The 26,257-nt window shown below is 38.2% G+C and overlaps 1 protein-coding gene across 3 annotated transcripts; it reads left to right on the top strand.

The window, feature by feature from the left end:
• The first annotated feature begins 23,009 nt into the window (after nt 1–23,009).
• Nucleotides 23,010–25,285, top strand: GIMD1 (GIMAP family P-loop NTPase domain containing 1). Of its 3 annotated transcripts, none has more exons than XM_052681510.1 (3): nt 23,010–23,097; nt 23,780–23,886; nt 24,372–25,285. In XM_052681510.1, exon 3 carries the CDS (start codon nt 24,396–24,398, stop codon nt 24,801–24,803), a length of 408 nt encoding a protein of 135 aa, XP_052537470.1. In that variant the 5' UTR covers nt 23,010–23,097; nt 23,780–23,886; nt 24,372–24,395; the 3' UTR covers nt 24,804–25,285. The 3 variants fall into 3 exon arrangements, with proteins under 3 accessions (XP_052537470.1, XP_052537472.1, XP_052537471.1); XM_052681511.1 differs by having other exon boundaries at nt 23,017–23,097; nt 23,833–23,886; XM_052681512.1 differs by lacking the exon at nt 23,780–23,886 and having other exon boundaries at nt 23,011–23,097.
• Nucleotides 25,286–26,257: the final 972 nt, after the last annotated feature.

Below are 26,257 nucleotides of genomic sequence, written 5' to 3'. Positions count from 1 at the left end.
GTGGGTGAACCTCAAAGGCATTGCTGAAAACACTCCGTATATTTGCTAACCCTCAAGTCTTTGTGTGACAGTCTTTTAGGAATCAGATGCTATCTTGCCTTTTCTTCTCCCACGTAATATGAAACATTTCATGCTTTTGGAAATCAAAACTTAGTTTTAGAGCTGTTTCCTTTTTGTTTTAAACTCAGATATAGCTTCAAGTAGCTACATCTGCTCTGCCTGTGAAACTCAATGCCAACATGGTTAAGAGTAATTCTCAAAATTTTTAACAACTCAGCTTTTAGGTTGCTACACCAACCTTTTCCCACTTGCAGATCATATGCTGCTAAACTAAGATCTTTAGGTCATACTACTGAACAACCCACACAAGAGTTGTCGTTAACCCTGTCCACCACTTCGAAGATTCGTATCAACTTTTAGAACTGTCTTGTTATCAACATAAAGGAAAAAAACATTGTTCCCAATCTCAGTCACTTTCTTTTTAGTAGTCAACATTCAGATCTATGTCAAATAGTTTTCAAATTCATTAAAAATTGTGTTGAATTTATTTTCCTAACACATCAGCTTCTCTTAGCATCAGAGGAATTTGAATTTAAGTTGCTGAAATAGCACTGTTCATGGTCTGTACTTCTACAGCAACTCAAAACACCCTCTCCTGCACAGGCTGCTATCCTTTCTTCTGCTCAGTAGCAGCTTGGATACTGCAAAATTTTCCCCCCAACCTCTCCCTTTAGTTCAGCATGTCAATTTCCATGCATAAGTACACTTCTCAACGTAAGCACTGTTGTTGCTGTGTACATCAATGGCAGAACCTGACTAAAAACAACACCAAGAGAGCACCTTAGGACATAGTATGCAGAAGTTCTGACTTTAATCTCATTATCAGGAGTTTGGTCTAGCTCACATGCTGCAATGACATGAAGACATGAAGAGTTAGCTAGTAGCAACAACCACAGATTTAGAGAAAGTTTAGGAATGACTTCCGTCATATAACAACACAGCTCTCCTCAGGCTTTTAGATAGATCCAGCAGTAACTCAATATTCAACCGCATCTCAAACACACTGGGAGTGCTCTTTCAAGGTTTCTTTACGAATAAGACATCAAAACACCAAGGCATACCTGTGTTTACACTGTAGGCTAATGAGCAGATGCTTTTTCAGACTAACTGTAAAAGTATACTAAACACTCAGTAGCTGTGCACAATGCTTCTTTCTATTACCTACAACTTCTCCTCTGATCAGTTTGATTGGTTCTTCAGTTGATGCTGCTTTCACTCAACACTGAACCAACAAACACAAGGTAAAGCTACCTCATTTGCTTAACAGTGCAACAGAATAATTTAAATAAAACTGAAGAGCATTTTTTTTTTTTAAATAAAAATCCTATTGTGTTCATTAGGAAGCTGACATAGAGCACGAGCTACCAGCAAAAGCTTACAGAGCGGCTTCTCCCAGAAGGCACTGGGAGGGAATCAATGTGTCAGTGCTGAGAACATCCTCTTATAATTATCTCAAACAGCTCAAAAAAAAAAAAAAAAAGGACCCAAAAACATGCATGCAGTTTTCAGCTGCCATATTGATAAGGATTTTATACAGTATCTGACATAGCTTATACGCTCACTTTGTATTCAATATTCAGTGACCTAAAAGAAACTCCAAGAATGGTTAGACTTCTGCTGAGCTAATTACTTGTCAAATTTAAGAATGACAAGGCTCTTTTTCTTGCAATTGGATTCAGTTTTTCAAAAACACAGCTTTCAGGAGCTGGGTAAATTTAAATTATTAGAGGTGGGGTTTGGTTGGTTTCAAGATTCCACAAATAAAATCCCTCAAGTCAAAAAGAATGAAGTGTTTATGGGTTTAGGAATTATTCTTTTCTAAATTATTATTAAACAAATGCAATTTGTGGTCTTAATAGGCAGAATAAGTTGGTAGAACCATTACTCACACTCCCATTCAGACATGCTACACCCGCTCTACTGATGCATTTTTGTCTGGCAGGACTTTCCAAGAAATCTCTGTGGCAAAGTCCAAGTTCAGTTCGTATTTCATTTTTTCCTCAAGATTATCCTTTCTCTGACCACAGCATCCAGTGCATTTTTGGTTCTGTAAGGAACCAGATGGTCTGAAGAGTTTCTGAAGCTCTGCACACAATATACCTGCTTGTAATACTGCCAACACCAAGTTCTCCCCCAAGTTTGCCTCCACAAACCCACTTAATCTAAGGATCCTCACCACCATCCATCAGGATTGTCAACATGACTACACAAGATCCTCTTCAAAAATATCAGGATAACACATATGAAAAACTCAGTGCTCTGCAGCCAGTTCACTGCACCCATCTCAGCACAGGAGGCTATGGAAGCCCTAGCCCACCTACAGCTTCGCAGGGCCCTGGTCTTTGGCAATCTATGGAACCAACAGGAGGATCTAAAGCCTCTATTGTTCTGCAATGACTGCACTGTTTCTCTGTGGTAACAAGAGCAGACATTCAATCTGCTTTCCAAGAGCAACATTGTACCTTACCCGTATTTAGGGCATTTCTCAACATGTCCTAAAGCAATGTATTCCATTGTGTGCCGACTGCTTTCCTAATTTTCTTCAAAAATCCAACACCTTCTTTTAATTATGAAAAACAAACAAAGGCAAGGGCATTTCAGAATGAGAATCCCACGGTTTGGTTTTGTTTTTAGGTTTAACTATCCTCCTTTTTTTAAACTAAGATAGCCAAGCAGATTCCTTACGCATTCTTTTGCATGCATTTAGAAATGAAAAAAAAATCTAATAAAATTTGTTACTTTAAAGGGCAGAGGAACTTAAGGAAAGCGCTGTTGTATAATCTACTGGAATACCAGAAGAGTCTTTGCACAATCGGGACAAACGTTTAAACTCTATGTATATTTATATTTATATTAAAATACGGAAGCCATGCTAATTTTTCCTGTTATTTCTTTTCAGTCTGTTTATAAGATGTTGCATAGCTATAAAATATACAGCAATATTAAAGAGTACATAACCAACTAAGCCAACATCATATTTTGACATATTTTACTAGAATTCTTTAAAACTGAAAAAAAAAATCCCTTCCAACTCTAAGGATTCTATGATTCTAAAACAATTAACAGAGCCACTGAAGTTCTCTCACGTATCCATGGAGCAGAGCACCACACAAATCAACCAAGTACAAGTAAGCAATTGCATGAACCAAGTGTTAGTAGGCAGCTCACAGGCAGCTGCCATTTTATGAGCTCCTCTTTCACTGCATACCCAAGCTAGTAAGAGCAGCAGCCATTTCCAGCAACCCCCTGACACACTGAGCACTTAACACTCAAGAGGTACACAAAGAAACACATTCTCAATGATTTCAGAAGTCCTTAAGTCATCCTTACTTTCTATTTATAAATAATGAGAATAAACAAAACTGCTGAAGTTTGATGTGCTGCAGTGTGTGCAAACCTTTACTTTGTAAGAGACAAAAGCAGCCAAAGCTATAAACTAGCAGCATTTTCTTCACAGAGATTCAGGAGTATGTTCTATGCTGGTAACAGTATGCTTTGGCTTGTGTCCCAGTCATCCAGTATTGGTGTATGTCTCCTCCATAAAGAATCAGAACACAGTTTTGGTTCTATTATGAAGGAGACTCCAAGAAAAGTAAAACTACCACATGCTGTTTTACTGATCTGCATTTAATTATTGAGCTAAACTGTCCCCTCTTCCACATCTACCTTGCTAAGTTAAAAGCCTGTAGTGCAAAATGGAGAAGGAACTTTCAGAATTTGGTACCAGATCCATATGCAGAGAGAAACTGCAGTCTCCATGCACAGGTTCTGACCAGAGGTTCCTAACAGCTGCATAAAGCACCGGGGGGCGCAATACACAAGAAAGGCTGCTACCTGCAAGGCACGCTGATGGAGAAGAAGGAATTGAAACCACTTGCATCTCCAGCACATGTGGGACGCAGCAAACTCTTCAGGTCTGAATTTAGATGGTATCTAGTAGACAAAGGGATAAAGGGCAGAGATCCAACAGTTGCATTAATACCTACCATAATAATTAGACAAAGCAACAGAAAGACACTGAAGTATAACTCCTACTTAAAAAATTTAAAAAATAATAATCCTTCAAACACTTCCAAAAGAGTTTCCATGCGGATGAACAAGATGTCCAGAAGGAAAAGCACCCAAGAAGGTTGAGCCCAACAAACATGCTTGTTCATTTGCAGTATAGCTTCAAGAAGTAACTGGAAGCGTTCTATAGATTTCTCTCTTCAGACACTCAAAAAAAGTAAAAGCCAAGAAGTCTTCTAGTTCTTGAGGGCGTATTTCCTGCCACACATACATTACTATTGATAGGGATCTTAACAGATAAATAACGCTAGGCTAGGAATAGAAATATATATTAAAGTATATTGAAATACAGAAAGTTTGTTTTGATTCTGATCTGCAGAATTCAAACATAAAATGACTTTTTGATTGGTGAGGTCTGTATTTTCTCATTCTTCACATTTTTTCCCTAGATCAGCACTGGCTTGTTTATTATTGCTTTTCATTTGTTGCTTGAACAAAATAGATGAAGACGAAATTAAAGATCTTTTCCTGTTGTGTTTTCAAAAATTAATTCCCATATATCATTAAATTACTTGCACTAATCAATTAGCTTAAGCCTGTCTCCTCAGCATCAAGAGCTCATCAAGTAGTGTATACAGTTTGTAGGAAAAATATCCCTGAAAGAGACAGGAACAGAAAATAGTAGAGCTTTTATGCAATTCAAAGATTATGCAGAAGAAAGAGAAACAAAAACAACTCCGTTCCCTCCATTACAACATCACCAGAGGCACACAGCAAATGAAGAACTTATTTGGTTTAAGGACATTTCAGCTTCGCCACGTGGGGTTCAGGTACTATAGACTGTAGCAGTACAAAGTTCCTTACAATGAGTATTTCACTATTAATCTATGTTCAGATTAATCAGTCTCTTAATTATTTACCACTAGAACAAACATATCTCTGTTTTTGACCAATCTTGGTGAGTCACACTCCATTCAGTTGAAAACTGGAACTCAGTTAAAATACGAAGAATCCCATAATGATGAGTCTTTGGAAAATTACAATAAAACAGAGGCATAAAATCGAACGATAAAGAGCCCAAACATCTTGCATTGTGATATTATTTAAGCGGGGTTACTTGTGATCAAGAGTTGTACAAGCAAAACTTTGAAGAAAACTCTTATCACTGCTGAAAGTAGCACTGGATAATTACAAATTGGCTCTTCCATTCCTATGCTACACTTCTCAAGTAGCTTTCATTTAGAAAGCCTCAAAGCATTCCCTAAGAGTATTTCAATTTTCGTACCATTTCCTCTAGACTGCATAACCATTGCTTCTGACATAAAAAGTAATCCTTCTCATGATGAAACATGGCAACTTTTTAACACTATGCAGCATCAAGCCTATACAGCCAATTAAAGTATGAAAAGATGATAGACTATTAATACAAATCACAGAGTTTGCAGTCTCTAAAGGAACAAGCACAGAAATTTTGTTCCTCAAACAACCTACTCCTGTTATTACAAGGAAAGAGAGCTACAGGATCTGTAATAAGGCTGGAAACTGAGGGAGCAGCTAGCATCTCCACTGCAAAACCCTGTGATCCTGGTGGACAGGAGCCTAAATATGAGTGAACCACACAACCCAGCAGCAATTAAGTCTAACAGCACATGAGGCTGTACCACCTGGAGCATCAATAGCTTTCTAGGGAAGCAATTATGCTCCCTTAATTGAAAAATTTTAGACTGGTTCTGAATTTCACGTTGGACAACCTCCTGAAGGTCCCTTCCAACCCCAGCTGTCACCAGGCTGTCAGGATCATGGTGAAAACATTTCTACAGAGACCACTTCTACCACTGCAGCATCTCCCAAAATAAAAAGCATCTGCTTCTACAAACTGTTGTGTCCCAGGAGGTTTACACATTTAAGATCTAGCTTCACTCAGCCTTACCTAGCTTTGAGATCAGACAAGATTTCTGTATTATCATGAGGCACCATTCTAACATGTCTAGCCCACTAGCCAAGTCAGTTGGTCTTAACAAAATCCATGCTAGCATATTTAAAAGATGATATGTATGATTCACACATTTAATTCAATTACTGTAATGCTCTTACTGGTAAACTCTCACATTCCGTAGATTCTCAGTGTTATTTCTTGCAAAGAGACTAAGTTGCATGTGAGATTATTTCTTTTGCTTCACATTACCAATATAAGTGCAGACACCTCAGTGAGATCTTTAAGACATTTACTGAGTCAAGCTAAGGCCAAACAAGTTGCCTGGCAAAAAAGCAAAAGTCACTTTATTTATCTATATGTTATGGAAGAAAAAAATTGCTACTCTCTCCTTCCTCCTTCCCCCCCCCCCCCCCCCCCCCCATAGAAATGCCTTCTTTGAAAACTACCTGAACTGAGGAGAAAGCCATTCCGTGCATCAGCTATGAAGGTTATTGATTTATATTACCCAAACATACACATGCCTAAAACAATGACCCACCATTCACCTTGCTCATAAATGATGCAAGTATATTTATGCAGAAACAGCATCATCTCCACCCCCTGTGCTGGCTTGAATGGGGAGAGAGAACAACACTCAAATGTTTAATAGCAGCTCAAAAATTTGTTGAGTGTTATTAGTACATTCCAGGTAACAGATTAAAATGACTTCATGCTTTGGGCATCTCTGTGTATTTAAAGGATTACAATAGGTAAGCATTGCTTTAAGGAAGCACCACATGGTATCACTTATTATGAACTCAGACTTCAAATTAAACACATGGAAAAGAGATATGCCTTGGTAATTTACTCTACGCCTACCTCTAAAACTCCCTGTTTCATCTTCTGCACTGCCTGCATGGTTCTGTGTCAAATTGTCTCCTAATGTACTCATAAGTCCTGCCTGGCTCTGGTTACAGCACAGGCGTGTGCCAGGCAGCAAGCCAGCTGGAGGCACACAGCCCAGCACCTAACTGAGTCCAGCTGGATCTCTGCCTCCTGGGCTCCTCTGATGCAACAAGCCAGTATTCACTTTCCTGCCCAAATCACCAGCAAACTTGCCTTACACCAGTATGCACCCACTGGTCTTCAAGTGGGTGCAATTATATCCTGAATAAAGACCACTTTTGACCATTAAACTGATTTACTTCAACCTAAAAGTTGGTGTTTTTTGGTTTTTTGTTTTTGTTTTTGTTTTTTTGAGTTTTTTCTTCCCCTTGAAAAGGAGCAAAACTTAAAGCCTCTTGTGCAGTTGATACATTTGGATAAATTCAAAGTAAACAGAATATAAGAGTTGAGAAAAAAAAGCACTTAAAAATGTTCAAGTTTATGTGAATCAGGCTCTCAGACAGCAACAAACTTTTTCAGAAAGCATCAAAAACACTCTCGCGCCTTTCTACAAAGAGTAGCTTGTACCTTTCCACAGCAACTTAACTGAAAACTGAATTGTTTCCCCAGAGAAACTCACAAGTACTGTATCTCAGGTTAGGGCAAACCTCTAAAGACCAAAGCTATTTGGCAGCAATCAAGCAATAGCTGAATTTCTTAAGCATGCAAAAATAAAACAAAACAAAACAAAACAAACAAACAAAAGTAACTTTCCATAAATACTTCACTGAAATGCTCCCAAACCTGAAAGAGAACTAGACTGAGATTCAGACCCTTCTGATAAAGGCAGTAAACCCTCTCAATCCTAACACATCCAACCAAAAAGCAAAAGAACACAAGCATATTATCATAAACAGGTACAAATACATCTTCCACAAACAACAGGAATCTAGAAACAATGAAACTGCCACACAGCGACGCTGAGCTGCCCAAATACTTCTAATGCAACTGTGCACCAAAAAACAGAATTTCATCTACCTACAGACCAACCTAAGCACTTCTCCACTTCCTCTGTCCACCCCCTCATTTTTCCTCATTTAACATTTAAGAATCACCTTCTTATCATTCCTTAAATAATTAAATCATGCACCTCACCTCTTGCTTCCCTTCAACGGCCAGTTGCAAATCTCCATTATGTAGCAGAGGAAGCCATTGGTAGCTGCTCATCAGAGGTCAGCTTCTCTTTTAGTTGTGCAGCGTAGAAAAAATTAAAATAACTATCTATAAATCAACAACTGTTACACTTCTTTGAAGAAAAGAAGAAAACTCACTCTGAGCACACATACACGTAGTGCTACAAATCCTCATATAAGGGAACAAAGCCTCCACATGGCATGCAACTCACAGGTGTTCCCCCTGTTTGAATGCATCACCTGTGTAGCACAGGTGCTACAAATCAAAGCCTAAATCACCACTCACCAACAGGTTTTTGCTGGTTTAAAATGATAACAGCATTATATCAACAGCCCTGTACAGTTGTTAAGTCTCTTTATATCTCAAAACATTTCATTTCTACTTTTTATTTGCAGGAGCATTAAAAAAGCAGCTTCTTTAAAAAGCAAAGAGAAAGGGCTTTTCTCCTCAGAGCCCTAAAATTCTCAAATCTTTAAGTGTAACCTTTGGATGAATGATCCAAAGATTATAGTTTTCCATGTGAAAATCAGGTACCCTTCTCTTTCAAATGCTTTTTTTTTTTTTAAATCATTCATCTTCCCTCTGTTTGGTCTTCATGTTTATCCCAAGAAATGAGCTAACCATTCATCTCCTCCCTGCTCAGAAGCTGGAAAATCCTTTTCCAGCTTACTCAGTCTAGCCACTTAACTTACATGTTTCTGTGATTTCTGATGTGGAAAACTGGTAAACTAAGTTCAGATTTTCTTAGAGCACACGTTTTGTTGGCATTCATGCTTTGAATTGAGCATTATGGTAAATAAAAAAATAGTGCAAAAGCAACACTGAAGAGGATGAACGCCATAAAGCAGAATTTCCCCCTTTTTTTCCCTGCAGTGCTAGTCTCATTTCAGAGGTTAGAATTTCTCCTTGCTTAGCTGTCGTAAGTACATACACTGTGTTGAGCTTGATGAGCTTTTTGCTGAAAATTGTCTGGAGTGGGTTAGAAGGGAAATCTTTAAGATGATTGCAAACAGTCAGTGTTTTACAGCTCCAAAAGGAATGAATACAGTCTATCAGGAGTCAGTAGATTTATTTCAATTGGAGATCAGGAATGACATTAATAGCATTTTGAAAAGCATGAGTAGAATCCCATCTTCATTACCTCAGTAATCCTGGAAGGAGAAGAAGCCAAAAAACTTTTATGTTTAAAATTTCAGTTACATAATTTCCTTCATGTTTCACAAGAGACAAGTATGCTTGCCCTTTTCTGTGTACTGTGAGAGCCAAACTGTTCCCATGCATTTCATTCCAAGTTTGTTCTGTATTTTATACCTTCATTAGTACATAACCTTTGTGGTTAGATGTCACTCTACCATGCAGCCCATTACAGCCAACTGTGTATTCTCACATTTAACACTAGCCCAAGGAAAAAAGTTCATGGATATTTTTAAATTAATTGTACAGTGAGCTGTGGATACAGAAACATGATACAAAATTAAAATAAGAGGCACCCTATGCTTTCTTAGCAAAATTTATCTTCACTAGAAGTTGTGTTACTTCAAAGTCACGAATGATTTCCTGAATTTAGCTCTTAGCATTCTCTTCTCTCACTATCATAAAATCACAGAATCCTTTGAGTTGGAAGGGCCCCTGAAACACCATCTGGTCCAACTCCCTTAATGAACAAATGAGCAGAGACACCTGCAGCTCCATTAAGTGCCCAGAGCCCCTCCAGCCTGACCTTGAGTGTCACCAAGGACAGGACACCCACGACCTCTCTGGGCAACCCTTTCCAGTGCCTCACCACTATTACTGTAAAAAACTTCTTCCTTATATCCACTTTAAATTTACCATATTTTAGTTTGACACTGTTTCCCCTTGTTCTGTCACAACAGATCTTGTTAAAGAGACTGTTCCCTTCCCTTCTTCAACCCCTCCAGACCCGTAGATACTGAAAGACCACTCTCAGGTCTCCCCATACTCTTCTCTTCTCCAGGCTGCACAGCCCCAGCTTTCTCAGCCTGTCCTCATAGAGATGCTCCACCTCTTGGGTCATTTTTGTGGCCCTCATTTGGATGCATTCCAACAAGACTGCATCTCTCTTGTACTGAGGACTCCCCATTTGGGCAAGTACTCCATGTGAGGACTCAAAGTGTAGAGCTGAAAGGAAGAATCACCTTCCTTAACTATGCTTCTTTTGATGCAGCCCAAGATACAGTTGACTTCCAGGGCTGCAAGGGCACAGTGACGGCTCGCATCCAGCTTGCCATCCATCAATACCCCCAGGTCCTTTTCAGCAAAGCTGTGCTCCATCCTCCTTCCCCTGACCACTGTAACTCTTCAAACGTTGAGAATGGCTTGGCGACTGCATCAGTCAATTCCCTCAGGACATTGAGATGCATCTCACTGACACCCACTGACCATATCCATCAGGAATATATGTTTATCTCACTTCTATGTAGGTGATATGGTTTACATACGCACTACTTCCTTTTTTTCTTTTTTAAATTAAGTTTTTATAGTAGGAAAGATGATGGAAGTACTGTACTTGTGTGAGGCTGATAAACAGTGGAGTATAGGCAGGCTCCAGCATTTTTATTCAGAAGACTGCACCTCAGGAAAGCGCCTAAAGAGCTAAAGCCTTTCAGATCCCTTTTTATTCTCCAGATTGAGCTCTTCTTTCAGTGATGTTCCTTATATTAAAGGAAACAAGTCTGCTCAAATTCTTTGATATATTGACTTACTCACTTCAGCCTTAGCTTTCTAGTTTTTTTGATTTTTTGGTTTTTTAATCACATCATCTCACTCAACCAGTGCCTAACAAAGTTCTGTATCTGTTTGCTTCTCCTGGACACCTTTTATCCCACACATTAAGGCTCCTTTAGCAAGTGCTAAAGGACTGAATCAGTGTCCTTTAATGAGGAATTGTTTGCTTGACATTTTAAGTTCTGAAATCAGCAGAATTCAAGTGGTAAGATGGGTAAGATGCTACTCTTGTCATCTTTTATCACTTTCAGGACTCACTCTTGTAGATTTCCCTTTACTTTCAGAGCAGAAACAGTAACTTGTCTGATTACAAGAAATTTTTCTTCTATCAATTTTAAAATTGTGTCCAAACCATCAGCAACATATTTACGTTCTTTAAAACACCACTTCATGATGAAAAATGCCCATCTGTAAGTGGCTTTCAGATCTCCCCAAGGTTCAACCTTGCAACCTAATGCATTTTCTTCTTTTTTCTTTACTTCTTTCATTTTTCTTTTTTTTCTTTTTTTTTCTTTTTCTTTAAGAATTGCACCAGAACAGGATGTCCTACAAGAACTGGCAGTGAAACCTTAGATCATAAAAAAAAAAACAGCACTGTATTTTGCAACATTTTTGATGAATCACAGGATAAATATTTGGCCTGAGCATCATTTCTGCAAGCTTGAATTGACTTTTCTCACCCTATTTTCTTGTCCCTTGATGCTTTGATCTTGTGCAAAAGGAAAAATGGACCATAAAAACTACTAAGACAGATATTCTGGCTTCACAAAAAACATTTTTTCCATTTTTACAGTTTTTAATAACGTTTCTGATTTCTTGAACAACTGTAAAAAGAGAAGCTGTGATTTTCAAGAGGAGGAGATGAGGAGAAGTGGAGAGGAGGATCAATATATTGGAGGATATCCCAGTTAAAGTCCTCTAAAACAAGTATTGTAAGATACATGTTATGAAATGGACACAGGCTCTACAAAGAGCAGCCATAACTAAATACTGAAAATGAGAGGTTTTTTAAAAATACTGTCCTAAAATTACACTTGGCTGGCTAAAGGAATCTGCTGTGAATGCTGAAAGTTTTTTTTTCTAGGGGTGCCAAAGGAAAATACAAAATACATTAAATAGAATCAAGTCAGGAATTAATTTTCAAGTTAGGGAAAAGGAAAGACAGCTGAAACTGGAGGGAAAAGCACCGTGTTGCTTACAGGTCACAGAATTGTTAGTTTCATTTTCCAATAATATCCTTTTCGTTCTTATTTTCTCTGCAGAGTGCCAAAATCATTAGTTTTAAATTGATGACTAACTTACCCAAAGGCCATATCACTTTATGACAATTAACTCACCCATTGTGTCTTAAGAAGAAAACAGCTAAGATGTAATGAATAAATATGCATGATACATATTTTATCAACATTATTTTCAAACTTCTAAGGTAATGGCCTTGATGAGGACCAGTAAGGAAGTGAAGAAACCATAGTTTGAGACACACTGAAAGGCACATTTCCAAATAAAGATCTTAAAAACACTCTTGCACACTGTTCCATAAACATTTAATATGGTCAAATGATCATCAGCATCTCAGAAAAAACATTTACGAAACACTTTCATGCAATTCTGGTTTTCAGCTTCACAGTTTACCTTTGTCAAGAAGCTTTAGTTTCCTGTTGAAATAGCTTAGCCTTCAAGTTACACCTGAGGGTCCTGTTTTTAATACACACCTTTCCAAAAAGATTTTTCAGAGAGAAAAATCAGACACATACGCAGTGATCCATAATCCTAAAGAAGAAGCAAGTTTTCCCATCATACCTAAGCATAACGGAAACATTGTGTATCTTAAAAGCTGTACAATCCCAAAATGAAAGCATTGGGATTACTGCTCAGATGTAGCACCTACATCCTAGCAGGTAAGAATCTCTGGATTTCATAACTGCAGCTGTCTGTCAAACAATTCAGTAAGGCCAGTGACTTTCCCCCATTGCCTATCCAACATGAAACCTGTGTTATGTGAACCACATCCTTTGAGCCTCAGTGTATAACATCTAATATTGTTCTACCAGAGACTGATCATTTTTAGCAGAGGGATTCAACCTCATCGATTGCATTAGTGAGTTGCAAGGTAGGCAAAAAAGGACTCTGCAGAAGACAACTTACATTTGCACTCAAACGCCATCAAAGTAGGGACATGGGAGAACTCCTTTCCTTGGCACTACCAACCCAATTAAATCCATGGCTGAGAGTGACAGAACAAGAACTTAATGAGAGTAGAAAAATGCTCCTCCTTTAGAAAGCTGTGGAATTATCTTATCTGCAGTGCTCACTTATTCCTTGTTCTTTTGTACGCAAAATGCACAACACCCAAGAGTAATCAGTACCAGGAGAAAAGAGACATTTAACACTGCAACTTTCTATCAGTGACAAAATGCTTGTCTTTCCTTTCTTGAGAGGGAATGTTTAGAGAAGTGCTGCTTTTTATCATTTCAATAAACATTTTTCTCTCTCTCAATTCAGACTATTAAAAATAATAAGAGAAATATAATACAACTTTATATGAGAGTTTATATATCACATGCTTTATGACAGCTGCTTTTATTTCACTTTAGATTAACAAAGCCTTTATGTTGAGAATTTGGAGCTGACCATACAAAGCAGCAATACCATTAGCCCAGAAGCACATGTTTTCCATTTACTGTTTCTGAGGTAACATTCTTTGTGAAAGTGAGTGAAATGAGAATGCAAACTTTCAGGAAAAATAAAAGTCTGAGTGTCCTTCTTTTAAACAGAATTAAAGTCAGTTTGGACACTGGAAAATATGAAGTGAGAGGCTGTGGCCTTACAAAGAGCTTCTCAATGTGACCCCAAGATTATAATGCTCAGCTTTTCCATAGTATGCCATAGCTCTCATTGTCATTTCCTCTCAAGAGGCTGAACATATTTTGCCATCTCAATTTGAAGTGAAAGGTCTCGCTTACATCAATGTTATTTCAGTTTTAACCAGCATAACTCAAATGATTTATAAGTACACCCAACTAAAAGAGCACTGTTGTAGTTAGAATGAATGAACCCAACTGAGTTGTTCTGGGTACAGCAGAAAGGAATTTGATTTGCTGCATTTGCAGGAATCACGACTTACTGTGATTCACGTAAATCTCACTTTAATGACATTTTACCATTGTCACATTCTAGAGGCTCAATGCGAGAGCAACATACTTCCTTTTTCTGTCTTTTTTCTTTCTTTTTTTTTTTTTAGGTTAAGTTTAACAGCACCTTCACAAATCCTGATCTGTATTCTTAAGCTACTTTCACAACGACAGTTTCATGCTTTAAACTCTTTCTACACTCTTTGCCATCAGTGAATCTAAAATGCTGCAGACTACAGTCTACCAGGTTCAAGGTGAACAGAAAAGAGACAGACAGATGCAGAAAAAAGGTCAAAAAGAACAGTTTGGCAGCCATAGGATGCTGCTTATTTCCCAGACCTTGTCAAAGAAAAGAAAAACTGAATGAACAAGTAAAGAATGAAAACTGCATGACTTGGAGAAGCCAAAATATTAACTGCTGAAATTCCCACCTATGCCAGTAAACACTCTTGGACATCAAACACTTCTAGAAGTTAGAACTGTCATCTAGAGGTCAAGACAAGGAAGACACAGCCTACTTGAACAATTCCACTGTGATGCTCTTGACCTAAGCCTCATCTTGTCCTAAGGCACAGAAGTTCCTGCTGCTTTGTGCTCCAGGACCAATGTTCACTTTCAGAGAGCCCTATCAGCAGCCGCACCAACGTCCACTTTTGGAGACACCACCTCTTCCTAATCTTGAAGATAGTTTGAATTTAGATACCAATGCTTGGTATCAGATGCACATAGACACATGGGTTTTCTAAGGCTTCCAAAAAAACCAAAAAAAAAAAAACAAAACAGAAAACAAAAGAAGTCTGTTAATTTTAACTTGCAGATAACCTGAGCAAAGCTGTCCATTTGTTTCACTACATCTCTTTCATCACTCTTCTAAGTTCTTCAGACTCAGGCTAGACCCCTCCAAACAGTAAACCAACCGGTGTACAAACCAGTCACTCTCCTTCATCACTCAGCCAACAACTTAGTTTGCAGCTTCTGCCTTACTTTATGTTAGTCTAGAACAGAAGCCACAACGTTTTCTTCCTTTCTCCTAGGCCTGCACAAGGGCTTGTAGCCTTTTTTTTTTTTATTTTTAAATCTGATTTAAATAATAATAATAACTAACATTAGGTTTAAACCTCATATGGGCAAGAGGGATTAGCAAAAGAAAGCTCCCGTGACATTTTTGCCAACAGATAGCTGGTGCTCCCTGGCAACATCCCATGCAGACATTACTCCATCTTTACAATCCCTCACTGCTTCTTCTGAAATATTTAGCTTCCTGCTCTAAACTGTGTTTGCCATGTTTCACTGTAGACATGGCTGCAGGTTAGAAATGACTCCAAGTCTGTCTTTCAGTATGGTTAAATACAGAGATCTGAAAGGTGAAACACTACATAAGTCACTCTGAGCACGGACAGACTGAAGTATCCAATGTCTTACCCAAATTACAATCTAAATGTACTCATCATCCTTATACTGAGGATTAAAAAGGCTGATTTCATTACCTTGTCACCCCAACTACAATTTTTCAGCCCACTTGTTTTCTTTTATCAAGACAAACTGTGGGCAAGTTCCCTCTGCCCTTTTTCCTCTGCTTTAATAGCTGATCTCATTATTGTTAAAGGTATAAAACAGGTCAATATTCAGATTTCTGTTGCCTGCTATCTGAACTGGTCATTTTGACTTCAGTCTCTTTGATGTCTAGAAAACAATTTTTCTTCCTGCTGTTTGCATTCAAAAGGAAAAAAATCATGTAATTCTTTTGGTGTGCTATGAATAAGCATGGACTGTTGGGACAGGAAATGCATACATGCCACTACAATTAAAAAGAACTAATTTGTTAGCAATTTCATAATACTCCCCAAATGCAAAAACTCTAAACAGTGTGAAGTCATCTGTGCAACTCCTCTTTTCAGCTGCCAGGGTCCACAAGCTGAGCCTCCCATAACAGTGATTATCATGCAGAATAAGATAGCATGCCAGAGTTTGTGGACTAAATAAAAATAAGACAGCACTGACATATAGTTCACATTTCATGCAGCCATTGCAATTCACATCTTCTGAACAGACTTTTAAAAAAATTAGTAAACAAAACCACCAAAAAACCAATATCTTCTATATTTTTTTCTCCTGCTTTCTTGACATGCAGTGCTTCATGTCTGCTTTTTCCAACAGATTCATACACGAAGTCTGGCAGCTCCATGTTGTGTCAGTGGTACTCTGTTCATGGCAAATTAAGAACTGCAGCTTTACAAAGCTATTTCCTTCCTTTTTTTTTTTTTTTTTTTTTTTTTTTTTTTTTTTTTTTTTTTTAATTCCTACAGTGAAGTTATGTTTTTGAAGGATAGAGAAAATACTGGAATATCGCTATGCTTAAAGCCCTTACTGCATGACTGAAGCCTTTACAAAACTCCTCCAGCATTTGGTGAACACTGTCACACACTACCAGAAGACAACGTATTTCATATCTGGGCAGTTTAAGTGATATCAAGGATATATGAAATCACTGAGAGTTGAGAGTTCTCATACTTACAGTGAAGATTTGCCCTCAGAAGCAGCAGATTGAACTGCTTAGGTCTGTCAGTAGCTTTTCTAAAGAAACCGATAATTTAGCCTAATTTTATGCGCCCTAAAGAAGTACTTTCTAAAATCAGGATGAGTTTATCTTTTTGCTAGAGTAAGAACCCTCAAAAACAGTTTAAAGTCCCAAGCATTCAAAAGACAGTAACAGGAAGGAGTAGTTCTCTGACAGATGTTAAAAGCAGCACATCTTCTGCACAAATGCTGAGCATATATAATCATCCAGTTACGCAAATCTGAAGCAGAAAAACAATGTTTTCCCCATAAATTAAGACAACAAATTGGGTCTTGTGAGGTTATGGAAATGCTGACAGCTGTGAATTTTCTTCCCGCTTTACAGTTCTGTTTCTGAAAAATGAATCTGTTCTCTCACTTGAGACAAATATGTTTTCTAAAAAAAGAATTGTGGGTGTAGACTGAAAGAAGTTTTGTTCTTCATAGCCATTAATTATTTTGTGCTGGCCAAAAAAGATTTTGTAAAATACTAGCCGATGATATTGGGCAAGCATGGTTCTAGCTACAAGGAAGCCAATGTGACAACATCAACTCACTACATTCGTTTTTAATTGGAAAAAAAGTGAACTTAGCTGCACTTGGAAGCCCCAATTTCTTTCCACTGCTCACTTAACTGCTAGGCAGAAACCTCTGCTACCTTCATTTAGTCTCTGCTATATGGCTGCTCTCTATGAGCTGCTATGTTCTATACATCTTCATTTTGGTGATAAAAGGCCTATTCAAAATCACATGACGATACATTTTTGCTCAGCTTTCACCAGCCATGCTTCATTTTCACTGTACTAAAAATGGAACACTCTCATCTCTCCCACAGAAGTTGGTCACAGCATGACACCACACTTTAAACTCCTCCCATGTCTTACTGTTCTGTACTGTAAAATACATTGGGGACTTTGCATTTGGATAAAAACCAAGAGACAATACTTTTATTCCAACTTATATTATCAGAGCACAGAACCTGACACAGTATTCATAATAAGCCTTCTCTTGCCCCCAGTTATCCTCAATAGAGAGAGCTCAGGATTGCATCAGATTCAGAAAGTACTGGCAAAAAAACACAGATATCTCACACAGGAGGGGAAAAAAACATTCTCCAAGGCATAGAGGCTGCTGTCAACTAAAGAACTAAACAGACAGAAGATGCAACCAGTTCCTCCTGTGTGTAAAGACAGTCATGGTTGAAGGAAACAGTTTTCTGTGTGCGAGTATCAACCTTCTGCATCCAAAGATGCTTTGCAAAAGGCTTCAGCTGTGTGCAAATGAAGTTTGCCAAGAGCAGCGATAGAAGAGCAGTGGGGGAATCCAGAAAAAAACAATCAGCAACACAAAAAACAACAAATAGCCTGCAATTTCTCACCCCTCTGCTGTTCCTTTTCTGCTGTACCTAAAGCTCAAGCATACTTCCTCTGCTCACGGTTATGCCAGCACTCATCAAAACTAGGTAATGTTTCAGTAATGTTTCCGTACTTTCATTTTTCTTGTCTATAGCTAGAAAACATTACCTTCAGGGAAACAAGTGGTGATGCAGCTCTGTATTTTACATTAACAGGCAGATTTCCAGCTACCAAATAAGAAGACAGCCTATCACACTTCAAGTCATGAAAGTGGATTAATTGCAGAGTCTGGGGCTCATGGTCCTAATTCACACACCAACTTTATAACCATATACTTTGCACCCTCCCACACACTATTCAAAGTTTTAATATACCAGACACAGCAATTCCACTTTTCTAAATATTGCCAGAGCAAGCCACACTGGCTTGTAAAATGACTTTTACACCATAATAATGACACTGCATATTCAGTGGCTTGACATAGTGAAACATCCTGGAAGATATCCTCAAATTCAATTTGCTTGGAATGTTTTAAAATAAAATACAAAAAAAGGATCTGTTCAAGGCTTGACATTCACAAGCTATCATGATTATCAGAAACAAGAAAGAGTGGGTGTATTTCTAGTTAGTATTCCAGTTTCTTAAACTTGTACTTTTTACAAAAGTTGATAGCAACCGAGCAGATTGCCTCTGAAATGTACGTATGCAGAGAGAAGTAAAGAAAGAGCTACAATCAGAATACAAATATAGCAAACTGTTAGTTATTGGGTATTTTAAGAGAATTCCTCAACATGTGTTGTATTCTTTCTCCCTAAATAACCTGGAAAATAAGAAATGAAACAACTAAAGCTGTCTTGAAAACCTATGGATAACTATTGAGTAGAAAGATATCATCTTTACATTCTTAAGTAGAAGCTTTATGGTTTGTATTCCCCACATTCTATGAAAAACTACTTAAGGATTAGAGTACATATGAGTAGCACTGCAAACAAACATCCCTGTGTAGAAGTGCAACTTCTGTGACTATAACCTTTCCAGGCATCACGGGAAACTTTTGGAAAGTAAGCCTCAAGTTATCTGGGTTCCTATTGAGCACTTTGCAATAATGATAACATTAAAAAGTAATAATATTGCTATTGCCTGGCAAAAATCTGTGGCCTTCAGCTAAATAACCCCTACTCCATGTTGCCAAAAGAGGTGAAGACTCCCTCCGCTATTTAGATGAGGAATCAGAGAAATTGTGCAGCTTCTTTAAATAGTGGAATGAGACTTACAAGAACGGTAGCCAGATCCAGGCTTCCTGAGCTTCTAGTTATGCTCTCAATTCATAGGACATATGCCCCGGAGACAAAATGCTTTTATTTATGAGGCTGAACTCAAGATTAATCAGAAGAAAGTGAACAACCATGGTAGTCTGACTCATGTTGTCAATACAGATATACGTGGCCGGTCACAAAGTTTATCCAGATAAGAATGTGTAAGGGAAATAGGTCACTTTAAGTCTGTATTTTCATGCTCTCCGGATATTGCGTATTACCCAAGCATGTGCCTTTGAAGTCAAAAGCTTACAATTTCATTAGTTTTCTTTACTACTATTTATATATGTATAGTCTTAACTGATTTTTTGAGTTTTTTGAGTTTTTTTGGCTTTGTCTTTTTGCCTATTTCACTTGAATCAGTTAACACAGAGACAAATATCCGCCTTACTGTATAGCCCTACAGCCAATCCTGGGCACTAGCAACATATGTCCAATCTTTATACTAGAGAAAATGAATCCTGGCACCGTGGATGGAAACAAGACCCAAACAAGTTTAAGTATCTCCAGGGAATCTCCTCAAAAGACAGCATAGTACAGTAAAATATATCAAAAATATTCCTTCTATATTAAAAAATATATGGTGCAACAGAGGAAAGCGCTAGTAAAACCAAAGAAGGTGGGGATTAGTAAGAAAATTAGAAATTGGCAGCTTGTGACAGTGAGTGCGATACGTGCCATTGAACAATGCATCCCTGAGCATTTTGCAGAGCCACGTCACACCAAACCATACTAACAGGAAAAAAGTAAGTAGCTTCTCACAGAGAAGCACTGAAAAGCAAAGGCTTTGGAAGAGCATCCTCCTGCCAACTAAGCAAAGACAGTACTTCCACAGCAGAGAGTCAAAGATAATGGTTTCTAATTTCAAGTTTTTGCAGAGGAAAAAGGAAAAGGATATCTTGTGAATTCTGGTGATTCAGTGGGAGAATACAGAAACAACTTCTGGCAGATGCTATAATCGTGCTGACAGTTCTGCTCTATCTCCTTTAAAACACGAGGTTCTTGTTTTACCAAGAGCATTTGCCCTGAACCAATATTCTGCTGTACGAAGTACAGTGGGAACCTAAGGAGCTAGTTCTGCAGTCGTACAGTGTCCCAAAGCAGGTGCAATTGCATTATTTTGTAGCTATGCTTCTCTTTCTCTCTTCTTGGCAAAATCAATCTACTCACACAGCCATCCATACTGCATAAAGAAGCATCTTGAAGATAGCTAATTGATTATTTCAAAAATACCAAGAGCAGTAAAGATAAGAATAAGCAAGCAAAAAAGTCTGTTTTAAGAAAACATTAGGGAATATTATGAGTGCGTTCCTTTAGGATCAAGAGAGATTTCACTGTGAATGCAGACTAAAAGCAATAAAGCATCGGCAGACCGTCCTTCTCTTTGCAGTGACATGTCTGGCTTTTCTTTGAAATTACATGCCTAACAGAACTGAATCCACACCAACTACATGGCCTGCATACCTTTCTGGACTTCTCATGTTGAATGGGAAGGCTTAAAGCCTGCCTCTGTGTGTGGCAATCCACCAAATGGCCTCACTGAGTTTTCTCTAAGTACGAGAACTTCATCAAAGCACATCTTAAATTACTTACCACAGCATCATCTTTGGCTCAAATGAGAGCCCACATAGGGAAAGAAGCTGCAAGGGATGGGAAGGCGTGGGAACTGAAAGGAGACACATGGTAAAAGAAGTAGTGTCTCAAAAGAACCTATGTCATTTCAGTTTATAAGAGTAGCCTGTTTGGAGCACACTCTAACAAGGAGGGTGGAGAGCTTGCTCAGGGTGCTTTCAGACCAACTGGGTGATCACAGGAATACAACAGAACAACAGCTGACAGGGTAATGTTACAAAAATGCGCTGCAACTTTACTTAATGCTGTGCATACATACAAATCCAGCAGAAAGTTGGAAATGCTTTTAGCACTGTTTCAAACTCTGAAGAAGCAGCATGCCCAAGCACCAGTTATTTTCAATTTGATTAGGAGCCTCACTTCCTTAGATTCTTAACAATTCCTTATGAGACTTGCATGGTATTTCCACAGGAGCAGTAAAAGACTCATTTTTAAGTTCCCGGAAGCTTTCTTGCCTGCCAATCCATAATAGACCTCAGTTTCAGTTTTCTCTTTGTCATTTTGGAAATAAAGTTAAACAAACACAAAGAAAACCAAACAATAGCTTACCCACAGACAGTGAGTAGTGCTAAAAAGCATCAAATAGAATTTTGTTACATTCTGTACTTGCTCTTTGCAAATTCAATGCCAGTAGACCTTAAGATCTCAGACCAAGGCCCCACAGTAAATGTCAGCAACTCAATCAAAAGCTAGAGAAAAAAAGACCTCTTTTAGAAGAACCATGTAAAGAAGAACAAATAAAACTTCCAGTTTCTTCAGTGTTACCTTTGAATTACTGCTGTTCAAACTCATTGAGATGCTGTGCTACATATCAGAGAAAGAAAACATGTTTCATATATAAATAAAATATATACATACATATTTTATAAATATTTTATGTAAAATATATAAATATAAATAAACAATCCCTTATGACAATGAAAAATATCTTCCACGTCTTTGTTATTTCAGCAGATGTTTCAAGACTCCTGTAATTGCTCTGTACTTCTAACACTTCAGCTTATTTCTGGCCTAGTATTTTATTTCAGCATTGGATTCTAGAGCAAGGGGACCCCCAGCTGAGTTTTACAGTACCTGTGGAGTAAGCTGCTACTGCCACCTTGGGGAGGATTCTTTTCATGTACTTCAAGGAGACTAAGCAAACGTCATATAAAACAATTTGATTTTTTCCATCATGCCTTGCTTGGAAGATGACTTCTTAAAATCCATTGTCCATGCTGACGTATGACAGGATGCATCTGGAATGTCTTGAGTTATACTACACTAAAAATATTAATGGAAAGCAACTGCATTTTTTGGTGGGGAAGAACAGTCAGGTAACTTTTAGCTAACATTTAAACACTGCCTTGCTTACCGTGTTCTTAATTTTATCGCAGTTTTGCCAGTGTAAGAGCCCTAATCTACCTAAAGCTGAACAAACTGTATTTCACATACAAGACTCCATTTCTCCTGCAATTCTAGCTTTCCTGATATTTTGAATCAATCCTTCCTTGTTCATGCACAGCTTAAACTGTCTCCCTGGCAGGCTACTACGGCTGCTTGGATGACGTACACTGTCTTAGCTCTAATGAGAGGCATTACTACGCACAAGAACAGCCTAACAAATGTGCTGAACTAGATCGTGACAATGTAACCAAATTCGAGACTTCTAGTCAAATCAAGTGAAGCATCCAGATTTTTATTTGGAGTATCCATAGTGCTATGAGACCGACCTACTCTTGGTTTTCAAGTGTCACCCTATAAGCACTCTTCTTCAATCCTGCTTTCAGCAGCAGAGAAAGGAACCTCACTATACACTTCAAGTCCTACACAGGTTCTCTATATATGAGTTGTATGCATCTGCATTGTTAACCTTCACACTGGGCTTTTCTCAGTAGGAACTGTAGGTTGGTACTGTATTTTGAAAATACTGCAACTATTAATGCATTATAAGAATAAAAGAAAGTGCACACACTCTTCAGACACATCTATGTACACATTCAAGAACATGAAACACAAAATAACCTAATACCTCTATTATCTCTCTCACATTAAACTGCTGGTAGAAATTAAGCAACTTTCAGAAATACCCACTGTATATACAAAACCGTATTTGCATCAGACAGTGCTAAGTACTAACCCAACAGCAAACTGAATGAGGATCTATCAGTAACAGATTAACCAGATTAATGTGTACGTAACAGTCTCAGTGTGGTACGCTGCTGCTGTAAGTTTCAAAGTTCATGTACGAACTTCTTGCTCAGCACACACGGTCTATGAATGAAGCTTAAATTAAAAAAAAGACTTTCAGAAAATATAAGGTAAGCGACAAACTATGAAATTAACCTAAGCATTTAAGAGTAGACTGCATATAGGGAAAAAAAAGAAAAATCCTTGGTTATGACAGTGGGAAGAAAGAGGTAGAAGGAAGGAACGCACTAATTCATGTCCTCCATCTAATATCATTATGTTACAGAAGATGAATACAATTTACATTTAGATGAATGAATAAACTGATAACAGTAACTTCATAAAGTCTTTTTTAAAGAGAATAAGCAGGTATTCTTAAAATTAAGAGGGAAGTGATAATGGAAAGTTTCATAAAAAATGCCAAATGCTCCAAGATCATGTAAGAAAGCTGCTTATTCACCAATCGCTTTTTCATCTGAAACACCAGAATGTATTTCATCAATCAATATTCCTCTGAGACAATTACTGTGCACCGAAATCCACTAGATATATACAGAAAAGAAGAAAATAAGATGCTTATTTGTGAAGTCATTTCCCTTCTCCAACCACTAGCCTATGCTCTTCTTCCCCACTGTGCTACAGAAGTCTATATGATAGCGTATATTTCCAATGCCTAGAGTCTAAATTAGGAGACTGAATCTGCAGCATTAACTAGCTTCACCATTGTTGCTGTTTCTTTTTTAACTAAGACATACTTCCTATATTTGCCTGTATCAGAATGCCCTTTTGGATCATTATCATTATCTATTGCAGTTTTAATGGAAGTTGACAAAAGCTAACAGCTTCTAAACTGTTCTCTGCTGCAGAAGCACTCCTCTAAAAGCTACTTCACATCTCAGCCTGGCCCCTCAAAAAAACAGGTAAAGATATGAAGTCATGTAGTAACAACAGCAAGCAGTTATCACTATTCTAACTTCATCCTCCCCTAGTTTTTCTCCTTTATCACATTCTTCTGCATTTTCCACAGCTGTTTTTCAGCTCCTTTCTGCTCTGTTCTTTTTGCCCATCCTTAGCTTTATCTGCCTCACAACGTTCCTAAATCTCTTCTGAAATCTGACAGCTCTTTCCCAGCTCTTCAGCTTCCATCAGTGTAGAAGCACAGCCTATCAGGCTGCTTTCCGTGTTGTGAGAACTGCCAGGGGGTTTTGCCTCTTCTGAGTGGGAGACTGGAGGACAGCAAAGATCTTGAATCAGAGATATGCATGAGGTGCATTGAATGTCTAGAGCATACAGTCCTTAAAGATTTCAGGGAAGGACAGGCACTCAAGAGACTGAATTCTTACATTGTTGGTGGATTGTTTAAGTCTAAAACAGCACATGTTATTCCATCTTCATTTAATGGCAGGCTTGCAGATAAAAACCAAAGACAATGGCAGACAGCAATGAGATGACAATCAACCTTGTCGTCCTTGGAAGAACTCAAACTGGCAAAAGTGCTGCTGGGAACAGCCTGCTAGGCAGCTTGGACTTCGAAAGTCATCTCTCCCCAAGCTCAGTGACCACCTGTTGCAGTCTTGGGCACAGCTGCCGTATTTCGGGGATTACACGAAGAAATGGCTGTGAGCTGGCTCTCCGCGTTCGGGTACTTGACACTCCAAGCTACCCTCACAGCAGCCTGAGCAAAGAGCAGGTGAAACACACAGTAAGATCCGGCCTGGCTCACCACTTCAGGGAGGAAGGTCTGCATCTTGCTCTTCTAGTCCTGAGGGCTGACTTGCCTCTGTGTCCAGATGAAAATGATCAAACAATTCAGTTCATCCAGGTAAGAAATAAATAGAAGTTTCTACTGTAATGGCAACTCCTTTTGTCTCTGGTTCAAAGTAACTATGGAGGCACTGACTGCAGATATGAATTAGAGAAGTGCAGCTAAAAACTGGAACACCCTCCAGTCCACCAGCTGAAATACATAATTACATTCATAGATCTAACACTGTACACCATCATCACACATACCATGTTGAACCGAGAAAAGAAAAGCAAGAACTGCTATGCTGTCGTTGGATTCAACACTAGAGACTTCTGGAATCAAATTCACCTAGCAAAGCAAGCTTCTCTCACAGAAATTAGTCAAAGGTTTACTATGACACTTCTAGGTTGTTGGAGAGACGTGCTATTTGAAGTAAAAATTTGGTTGCTTCACTCTCCTGTGGTCTGCATAGGACAGAGCACAGCCAAAGCAGAGAATAATAGGTCCAAAAATCATACAGAAAATCACTATAACTAATGCTGTTATCTATTCAAGGGGAAAAAAAAAAATTAGGAAGTTAACAGATTTATTCTGGCAAAGGAAATCTTCTAGCAATACTCACTTGAAGCAAATATTTTGAATCTACGTGGAAGAGAATTTTTGGAATTAGGTAAGATTTATGGGAGGAGGTGACACTGAAAATGAACATCTTTGCTTTCAGTGGAATCTGTATATATTTTTTCTCATTGTTACCCTTCCTTATACATTTCTACTTTTCCATTTCTCTTAACTTCATATTATTTAAGAGGAATCACCACTTTCATCTAGAATTTTTACTTTAAGCCAATGAAAAATCATCTTGAGATTGTTTTGGATCAATGCCACATGGCTGTTAAAAGCCTAGGAGATGCCCCTGTACCCTTCTCCTTTAATGGAGCTTTAAAAATCCCCACTGAAATTAAATAAAACACATTAAAACCAAAACAGTAAGAAAACACTTCCTTGTTTCTTAATTATAACTTGTTTAAGGTACTATCTTTTAAAAAGGCTGTCATGCTATGATTTCATCAGCCAGAAACAAATGGGGAAGGACAGTTGCCTGAGCGCTGGGATTATGAACAATAGTGGTTGTGCTTCACTATGCCATTCCAAGAAGAAACTACCACGAGACTATGCTTTTAGCAATAAGGAGATCTCACAATAATCCTCCACATATTAGGGATGGTCTATCAGTAATGCATACAGAAGACTACTGGCATTTAAGTCTGCATTTTTTAATACACAATGCAGACTACTCAGAAAACACGGCCAAAACAAAGTTGCAGAAGTTCATAATATATCTGAAAAATGCTTAAGAGGACTGAAACTGTTGAAAGATAAGAATGAAAACAGCTGCAGGCTTCCAACCAACTGTTAGCACTGAGTGTAGCACACAAGGAATAGGGCAGAAAGTTTTCCTTATTGAGATGCTCTTGCTTCATGGATCTTCTTAACTTTTCAGTTATCTAGAAAACACAATCATCAGCCTTTAGTCCTTCCATGAA

This window comes from Tympanuchus pallidicinctus, unplaced genomic scaffold (assembly GCF_026119805.1).
Source record: "Tympanuchus pallidicinctus isolate F22 unplaced genomic scaffold, pur_lepc_1.0 scaffold2, whole genome shotgun sequence".
NCBI lineage: Eukaryota > Metazoa > Chordata > Aves > Galliformes > Phasianidae > Tympanuchus > Tympanuchus pallidicinctus.
Note: the sequence above shows the minus strand (reverse complement) of the source record. Positions and strands in the feature narration are given on the sequence as shown.

Bases quoted from the DNA above. Each gene is read 5' to 3' on its own strand.
- GIMD1 (XM_052681510.1), top strand. From the start codon at position 24,396: ATGGCAGACAGCAATGAGATGACAATCAACCTTGTCGTCCTTGGAAGA.